The sequence below is a fragment of the Glycine soja genome, chromosome 2 (genome assembly GCF_004193775.1).
Source record: "Glycine soja cultivar W05 chromosome 2, ASM419377v2, whole genome shotgun sequence".
Classification (NCBI taxonomy): Eukaryota; Viridiplantae; Streptophyta; class Magnoliopsida; order Fabales; family Fabaceae; genus Glycine; species Glycine soja.
Genome location: NC_041003.1, coordinates 14,139,980 through 14,149,946, shown reverse-complemented (window position 1 = coordinate 14,149,946; position 9,967 = coordinate 14,139,980). Strand labels below are relative to the sequence as shown.

At 33.0% G+C, this 9,967-nt stretch overlaps 1 protein-coding gene and 2 pseudogenes across 1 annotated transcript; all 3 read left to right on the top strand.

The window, feature by feature from the left end:
* Positions 1-2,308: 2,308 nt before the first annotated feature.
* LOC114388994 (CCG-binding protein 1-like) lies at positions 2,309-4,381 on the top strand. Its single transcript, XM_028349556.1, has 3 exons — positions 2,309-2,774; positions 3,013-3,086; positions 3,784-4,381. Exons 1-3 carry the CDS (start codon positions 2,558-2,560, stop codon positions 4,093-4,095), a joined length of 603 nt encoding a protein of 200 aa, XP_028205357.1. The 5' UTR covers positions 2,309-2,557; the 3' UTR covers positions 4,096-4,381.
* Positions 4,382-5,005: 624 nt separating this feature from the next.
* On the top strand, positions 5,006-6,641 carry LOC114388977 (annotated as a pseudogene).
* Positions 6,642-8,067: 1,426 nt separating this feature from the next.
* Positions 8,068-9,362, top strand: LOC114388985 (annotated as a pseudogene).
* Positions 9,363-9,967: the final 605 nt, after the last annotated feature.

Genomic DNA, 9,967 nt, shown 5'->3' with positions numbered 1-9,967 from the left:
AAAATAAATGTTAATAAGTGTTATTAAGATATTGGTTAAAAAATTAAAAGACAATTTTTTAATTAAAATACATAAAATTGTATTATTAATTATTTTTGTTTACCTTCTCTTAAAATCTTTATACTAAATATTTTATCTTTTTAATTAATATTCTAAAAACACTTATTAATAATACCCTTGAGAAAATCAAACTTTTGCTATTATTATACTTAAAAGGTCTAACAGAGGTGGCTCTTTTCTGTGTGTTTGTGGCGCATGAGAAATGAATATCTGGGAGAATATTCGAAAACTAATTCAACTCTCAGTGAATCTATTATTACAATACATGCACGAATGGAATGCAACTCAAAGTTGCACTGCACCTCATGGAAGTCATTGCTCAGAAAATCCAAGAGATCAAATCAGATGGACCAAGCTTGTTACAAGTTATGTGAAATGTAATATTGACGCTTCAATTTTCAATGATATTATAGAGTTTCCGTCTTGTGTAAGAAATTATAATGACTGTCTATTATTATCACTGCACTTACATCTTGGGTTTATAAATTTGAAATATAGATGAATTTCAATAAGAAAATTAAACATTATATAAGTAAGAAAAAAAACATCCATTAACTTCATCATTAATATCCATTAACTTTATCCTTAAGCTTTTAAATTAAGGTATGATATTTATCCACTTCAATTACACAATAATATTAATTTATCACAAAAAAATCAAGATTTAAGAGGAGACAAGTCAAAAATAAATTTTTAAATAAAAAATCAATTTGTAAAATCTAAATGTTAATTATAAATAAAATTATAATTATAATACATTATAATAAATATTTGTGAGTAAATTTAGTTTTTATGTCCACACGAATATCGATTTCATAACATTTTTATCCATATGTATTACATAGACGATATGAGATGATTTTGTTTCACTTTTTACATTTTTGGAAATTAATTTTTTTATTTTTATTTTTTAGGAACAAATTTGTCAATACAATATACTATAATACACTTTTATGGATAAAAATAATTATTTATCTTTAAAAAATTAAATAGTTTAACATTCACTTTTTTTAAATGAAGTATTATATAGTAAATTATAAATATGGATAAATTGTGTGAGGGGGAAAACCCAAATATTACTTTCTTAGGTTCCAATTCATTAACTTGAAAAAGAACAAGAAAAACAAAATCACACAAAATTTATATATAATCAATTAATGATACAAAGTGTTAATTTGTGGATATATGGTTAGAATAATTTATAATTTTATCCGACCTTTTATAAGACGAAAATGACCCTAATAAAAAAAAAATTAAAAAGTTTTACTCCTTCATCATACTTAAAAGACAAATTAACTAAATGACAATTTCTTCATGATAGCCCAAGGTCCAAGGCTGTTAGTATAAATAGAGTTAAAATCCTTCAAATAAGAACCGCTATTCATTTATATATTTACTATTCTATTTATTGTTCAAAATTAAGATTTTCCTCAAGCATTAAAGTGTCTTTAAGTAAGGAGCACGATCAAAGGAGAATTGAGTCCGACCGCTATTTAACAAGAATATTTGTATTTTTAAAATATTTTTTTAATGAAAATAAGGTATTCTCATAACCTAAAATTATGAAACTAGGACATAAATATCATTTAAATGAGTTTTATTTTTTTTTAAAATCTTTTTTCATATGTACAATAAAAAAAATTGAATATTTGTGGCATGTTTAAGGAATACAAGTACCTACTAAATGTAATCACCTTGTTATAGTATTTTTTAAAATATTAATTAAAAGAGAGAAGATACCATTTGCAAGCAAGACAGGAAAATATCTAAAAGCACCAGTAAAATATCCCGCCGGCATTAGATGAGAATGGGTCGTATTTCACTATTTCTACTATCCGAAACCGCGGCAATCGAATGGTCGTTTTCGTATTGCCACTTATTTTCTGTACAAGACAAAGTAAGAGCCCACTTTATCAAATGCATCATCACATCTTCATAACCCACTTGGCTCCGGTCAATTCAACCACCTAGGATTAACCCTACAAAAAAGTGCACCCAATGGCATAGACCCACTTTACCAAAAAGTTTAAGCACCAATCAACGCCAAATATCTTCTTCTACAACTGAATTATACCATCTTCTTCCTACTTCTATTTTTTAAGTTACTATTAATATATCTAAAAAAAGTTATTTTACAATAAAAAATTATATAAGAATGCTTTTTTTTAACTCAATATTTCCCTCTTTATAATCTTCAACTTGCAACTTTATTTTAAAAGAATCTATTTCTACATTATTATCTCATCAACTTACTAATCATATTGTCTTTATTTTTCTGATATGTTATACAGTTATAAAATATGAAAATAAATCTATAACAACAACATCATCCTGATCCAGTTCGAGAAACTCCTTATTTAATGATATCTTGTCTTGTCTCTCGGATCATTCTTCAGTACCCTTACCCTTAATAGCACGCACTCTCTGTTCTCATCTCCTCTTTGTTGTAGAAGAAGAACACACCCGTTTCTAATCATTATTAGACTTGATCTCAACGATGAAGGCAACACTGCTTCGTCCTTGTTCTGGTCCTCTGATTCTCGACACACATAGCAACCGAACCTCGTCAACGATGAGACACGCTTCCACCGTTGTTTGTTGCTCATCGAAGAACCAACCCTACATCCCGAAGCTCGAGCCTTTTAGCCGAACCAAGTTTGAAAGGGCCGTTAAAGACCCTCCTTTAATCGAAAAATCTGAGAAAGAGATCTTAGGTACGTCCTTTTTTCTTTTCTTTTTTTCCCAAATTTCTCGACTTTATAATGAATTCAAAGACCCCTTTTGGGTAATTTTATTTGGGGTATCGATTTCAGTTTATTAACTCCTTTTGATGTGTGTTTCTCTGTTGCTTATCCTATGGACGATGGAATCTGATTACGGGTTTCATCATGATCTGTTGTTGAATGATATGAATTCATCGTTTGTGGTGTGTTTTGAATTTGAATTCTGTAGATTATTGTTCAACGCTTGAAGGAGACCAATCATATAGCTGCTGGCAGGCTTATTTTGAGCTGAAAGATCTTGAAGTATGTTCTTATTTCTATAGCTTGTGTTATTGGTCTCCTTTCCTTACTTGTTTTGTCATAAACTGGCATGTAATTTATAAGATATGGCCTAGCTTTTTTAGTGTGTTCGTTTTTTTTACATGTATCATTTGGTGTGGAGTACTTATCCTATTATCCGTTTTTTCCATGACTAATCTCTCCTTTTTTATGCTCTGTTGTATTTGCTTTTATTTCTCTGAAAATAAAGCTTTTTTGAATAAATTTATTTCTCTTTTAGAATTGTAGAGTGAAAGGAAAAAAGTGAATGTTTATGCAACTTCCTTCCTTCTATGCCTATGTGGAATATTCAAGATATCTTTTGGATGAAACGAAAGAAAATACACTTAAAAATTTGAAAAAAAGAAAATAAAATTAGAAACAAATTTTATTTCTTTTTAATTTAAATTCCAAAATTTTCTCCACTCGTTTATTTTCTATTTAGCATTTCAAACAGTGTAAATGATAAAAAAAACTTGGAAAAAATTAAAGATGTAGGCCAAAAAGAAAAAACAATGAAAAGATGTTCAGTGACAAGTGGAACAGGAAGTCTGTTGGTATATATATATCTGTAATGAAAAGAGTTAATATACTTGTTAAATATAAATAGTATTATTTAATTTTGATATGTTGAATATCAACCATCAATGATATTCATTGTTGAGTTTGTAATGTTTTACAGAAAGAGTCCCCAAGAGCAGACATAGAGAGGCTGATTCTGGAGACTGGTGGTGTAAAATCCCTAATAGGATGCTTGCATGGGATTTCAATCATGCACAAAGTAAAGAAGGGTGACATGAATCTGAGCAAGGATGTGAAATCAGAAGAAGGTGAGAGAATGTGTCCCATACCTGATGGATTGCCAAAATCTGCTGATGAACTTAGGGAAGAGGAGCAAGCAAGAATGCCTGATTCACCATACACTAAGCTTCTTAGGACCATGGGCAGGCACCCTGCATGGTACTCTCCTGCCCCTGACCATGAAACAGATTGATGAATGATGATTCCCATACATACTAAGCTCAAAGGGAATGAATATATTCTCTTTGAGGGAACAAGTAATAACATAGTGGAGTAGCTATAATACCCCCATGTGAATGGAATGAGTGTATATTTTGGGCTTTTTCTACAAATGTAACTAGTAATTACTTTGCATAACTCCTAATGTTATATATGTTTCAGGGAGTGATAAGTTAAATTGGGGGACAATATACTTTCATCAATGTGAATGAATTGTTTCACAACTTATACTGGTATATATCTTTTTGTTATAGAACTCACACTAATATTGTTTAAGTTTTGTTAGCAACAAAGGTGTAAATGACTCTTAAAAACACAATTAAGGGAACAAATAAAATGTATTTCAATTAAGTAAACGATTAGAATTTTTAAAACAATTATTTTTTCCTTAAATAAAGTTTTTAAAACAATTATTATTCTTTTATTTATAGAAGAGTATTAGCAACACATTCTTTAACATATTTCTCTTGACAAATTTTCTATTTGACAAATATTCTATTGTTTTGGCACTGTAATTTTTGTAAAACAATGAGAGGAGACCATTAAATAAGAAGTGAGGTTTATAATTTTTTTTAACTTTCAATAAATTTCAACCAATAATAAATATTTTTAAAAGAATATCAGAAAGTATGTTAGCATTTCCATTAATTGTGAGATACTATAAACATCAACTTTGAAATACAGTTCCTTCGTTTATAGACTTTGTATTTAAATATTTATAGAGTTATAGAGTTATATCTAACATTTTTTTCTTTAAAAAATATTAGATATACAATTTTAGATTATTATTTATTTAGTAAATTTGTTAACTTTTATAATAATTATTTTAAAAATTATATTAAAATTATTTTTTAATTAGTAATTTGCAAGTAAATAGAAATTAAACTTTTTTTATTCCACTCAAATAAAATATGGGTATCCTCAATTCATTTTGGAATATAGGATTGCCTTATGTCGTATAATTATTTTAAAAAAAAAAGTTTATAATAAACAATTCCTAATTTGTTTCCTAAGTTCACCTGACGCAGTTGCACCTGCTAGAATACTATGTTTCGTTTTCCACTTCCACACAATGACCCTGTTTCTGTGGGTACCTGGAAGTGCAACTGTTGGAAACGGAACCAAAGATTCCGACTTTTCACGACCCATTTGCAAGCTTCGGAGTCCGATGTCGGTCACGTGATTTCCACCAACATTTCCATCGCCCGTCGGTTCAAAATCGGCAATGTCGAAGAAGCCCATCGCCTGTTCGATCAAATGCCGCACCGAACAGTTTCTTCCTGGAACACCATGATTTCTGATTACTCCCGATGAGGGAGGTACCCTAAGGCATTGATCCTTGTTCCTTTCATGCACCGCTCGTGTCACGCTCGATGAGGTTTCTTTCTCTGCGGTGTTGAGCGCGTGTGCACGTTCCGGGTCCTTGCTTCTTGTTAAGCATGTTCATTCCCTGCTTTTGAAATCTGGCTATGAGAGGTTTGGCCTTGCGAGGAGTGCTTTGTTGTATTTTTGTTTGCATTGCTGTGGAACCAAAGAGGCTGAGGTTGTTTTTGAGGAGCTGCGTGATGGGAACCAAGTGTTGTGGAGCTTGATGCTTGCGGGTTATGTGCAGCGTGACATGATTGATGATGCTATGGATGTGTTTGAGAAAATGCATGCCCGAGATGTTGTGGCTTGGACTACGTTGATCTCGGGGTATGCTAAGGGGGAAGATGGGTGTGAGAAGCCTTTGGATTTGTTCGGGTGTATGAGGAGGAGTTCCGAGGTGTTGCCTAATGAGTTCACTTTGGATTGTGTTGTGAGGGTTTGTGCTAGACTTGGGATTCTGTGTGCAGGGAAGGTTGTTCACAGGCTTTGCATTAAGGGTGGGTTTGATTTTGATAACTCAATTGTGGTGCACTTACTGAGTTTTATTGTGATTGTGAAGCCATAGATGATGCCAAGAGAGTTTATGAGAGCATGGGGGGTGAATCTTGTTTGAATGTTGCTAACTCACTGATTGGGGGCCTTGTCTTGAAAGGAAGGACTGAAGAAGCTGAACTCATCTTTTATGGATTGAGAGAGACAAATTGTTACAGTCAAATGCAGGGGACAACAAGGAAATGCAAAGAATGCAGAACCAGAACCAAGCACAGGGGCAAGCAAGGAAGAAGAACCAGAACTAAGCACAGGGCAAGCAAAGAAGAAGAACAAAGGCCAAAAAGGGAAATTAATAAACCTAAAGAAGAAGAACGAAGGCCAAAAAGGGAAATTAATAAACCTTATTACCTGAAGGATTTTGTGAGCAAATAGGAATGAGCTGGCAGCAGTGTGGTGCTCAGTAATTCTCCTAAGATTTCCTTGTCGGCTGAAGTGGCACCATTCTGTTAGGATTATATTCCTTCTTTGTAATTTTGTTTTTTCCTCCAAGGCACCATGCCAAAAACCGTTAGGACTTGCTAGTGGAAAATTATACATATGAAGAGAACAATGTATCTAATGGTGAATCAATAATACATAATTCTCCTTCCTTACCTTGTTTCTGGAGGTGCCTAGTGTTCGTCTGCTGGTCGGCAAGTGTACCGAGTCGCACAAGTAATATAAAACGGTAAGATTGAGTATCGTATCCTCAGAGAATTTGTTTCACTCAGATACGGTAAATCCAGTATACAAACATTTATATGTATTAAAAGCAAGTAAATATTAAGTTAAATCTTGTACTAAAGTCTATTTGAATATAAACTAAATATCTAGAATTTTGGAAGTGAAAACACTCAAGTAAAAAGCGTTGGGTCGTTCTACTAAATTTCTATTGATGTTAAAATGTATTTTTCTCTATCCAACGTTGCCCTAGTGTTCTTATGCTTAGAAATTACTCAAACCAAGATCCCTCTAGTGAATGAGTCTAACCCTCTTTAAACTTCGTCCTTGATCCCTCAACAAATTTAGTCTAAAAGAGTTGCATTAAGCCTACAACATAATATGAACTAGATTACTACACTCTATTCTTAGACATACAAATTTCTAGTTTGTTCTACCAAGTTCTAAGGCTTTAAAGCATTTCTCAATACTAAAAATCCTAACTATACATACAAATGGGTGATCAAGCCACAAACATGTAAAATAAGTATAGATAGAAGCTATGAACACATAAAAATAACATTAGATAGATAGTGAAAGAGTGTTACATCAAGATTTTAGCCAAACTTCCTAACAAAGAGGCTTAGCCTTCCATTACAAGCAATATACTCTCAATACAAGAAAGGATGAGTTTTTGAGTGAAAGAAAATTATAAAGGCTGGTTGAGGATGTCTCCTACAACCTCTAAACCCTAAACTTCACTCCTCTAACCTAAGCTTTCTTTGCTGCTTTCTTTCTTTATGTCGCTTCAGCTTCTCCTTGTGCTCTGTTTTCAACTCTCTATCTCCAAAACTCTTTATTTCCATCAACTTCAGTGTTTTAAAGGCTCTTGGACCTTTCAACTTCCGAAGGCTCGCTAAGCGAGAGTAAGTGAATTTTGGCTTAGCGAGCTGGGCACGCTAAGCGCGAGAAGGAACAACGACCTCGTTGGGCGGGCTGGCTCCGCCCTGTGCGAACACATCTCTGACTGATCCTCTTTTAGGGTTTTCTAGCCCGCTAAGCGAGCTATATGCCTCGCTTAGCGGATACCACTCGCTGAGCAGATCTGCCTCGCTGAGCGAGTCATCAGCTACTTGAACCTTCTCTTCTTTTGGCCTGAAACTGAAGTGGTTTCAACATTAATTCACAAAATGAGAGTATCTACTCTATAAAATCATACTAAACATAAAAATATGTACAATTCCTACAAAAAGAGCCATAAATTGAAGATAAGATGCTATTTCCTTGTAAATATTACTAACTCATGAATAGCGACTAACACCTAGGCCTCGAAAGCTAGGAAACTTTATCTCTGTTCTTAACACAAATCATGTTTCATATAATTTGATGATTAAAGGTTATCCTATGATTGGTTAGTTTGAAAAATCAAGAAGGTTGTTTGAGAAAATGAGTCCCTAGAATCTAACTTCATTAAGTATTGTTAAAGTATTATATTGTGTAGACAACTGTATGAAGACAACTGGTATAGGTGTAGACAGCTGTATTGTGTAGGTATAAACAACTGTCTACCTCTCTCTGTACCTTATATATGTATGTAATAATGTGTAATGAATGAGGAGATTGAGTGTGAGTATATACACTCAGATTTCAAATATCAAGTAGTACTATGATTTCTGTGTACTCCAAAAACGGTGAACTTGATGAATCTGTGAAGCTTTTTGACAAAACTAAAGGTGAAAGAAACTATGTCACATGGAACTCAATGATGTCAAGTTATATTATTAATGGTCAGCACAGGGAGGCATTGGGTTTATATGTGGCTATGTGCAGATTGTCAGTTGACTATAGCAGATCAACGTTCTCTGTCCTATTTCGTGCTTGCTCTTGTCTTTGTTCTTTTTGACAAGGACAGTTACTTCATGCTCACTTAATCAAAACGCCATTCCAAGTAAATGTTTATGTTGGGACTGCTCTTGTAGACTTCTATTCTAAATGTGGTCACTTGGCTGATGCTCAAAGGTCATTCATCAGCATTTTTTCACCCAATGTAGCAGCATGGACATCTCTTATAAATGGGCATGCATATCATGGACTGAGATCTGAGGCAATTTTACTCTTTGGCTCGATGTTACATCAAGGAGTTGTTCTGAATGCAGCTACTTTTGTTGGTGTTCTCTCTGCCTGTAACCATGCCGTCTAGTTGGTGAAGGTTTGAGAATTTTCCATTCAATGCAAAGATGCCACGGGGTAACCCCGACAATAGAACATTACACACAATGCAAAATGCCTATTGAAGCAGATGGGATAATATGCGGAGCATTGCTTAATGGTTCTTGGTTCTGGAAGGACATGGAAGTGGGGGAGAGAGCTGCTGAGAAGTTGTTCAGTTTGGATCCCAACCCAATTTTCACTTTTGTCGTTCTGTCCAACATGTATGCCATACTAGGTAGATGTGGGCAGAAGACAAAACTTAGGAAGAGATTGCAGAGTTTGGAATTAAGAAAAGATCCAGGGTGTAGCTGGATAGAATTGAACAAAAATATTCCTCTGTTCTCAGTAGAAGATAAAACCCATCCTTATTCTGATGATATTTATGCAACTGTAGAGCATATAACAGCTACCATTAACTCTATTATACCATTCTATTATCGCTATAGCAGCAATGGTGGATAACATTTCTCATGAAGCCCATTCTTTATGATCTTATTTTTCTTTAAGATGTGGCCATTGATTGACCTAAATATTTTTGAGCGAACACAAACTATCCCAAAAAGCCTAGCATTTTGTATTGCCTTACAGGATTAGTTCCTGTGTAGAATCTCTAGACATGTTAATCATATAGTGCGTCACGTGAAATAAAATTATTTGTTACTGATGAGAAAAGAAAGCCTCGAAGGTCATTTATTAAAAATTATAACAAAAAAGAAGCCAATGTAATTAGGCATACATTATAGACTCGATATCATAGACGTAGGATGTGTCAAAAGCACATGTTATTTACTAGTCTTTTAGAGTTTTTTTGTTATACTAAGTTGGGCTTTTCGTCAATTTATCATACTATCGGTATGCAAAATATATCTCGTTAAGTTGTACGTAAAATATTCATAAAAATTGACCATACGAAGTTTAGATAAGATTTTTTTTTTCAAAAACATAAAATTACTATTGATTTTATAATTTTAAAAGGTAAGAAATATAAAAATTGATTGTATAGTAATTAATTATGATTGATTTTGATAATATATAATAATTAAAATCTGGTCAAATATAATTTTTAGATCAAATTT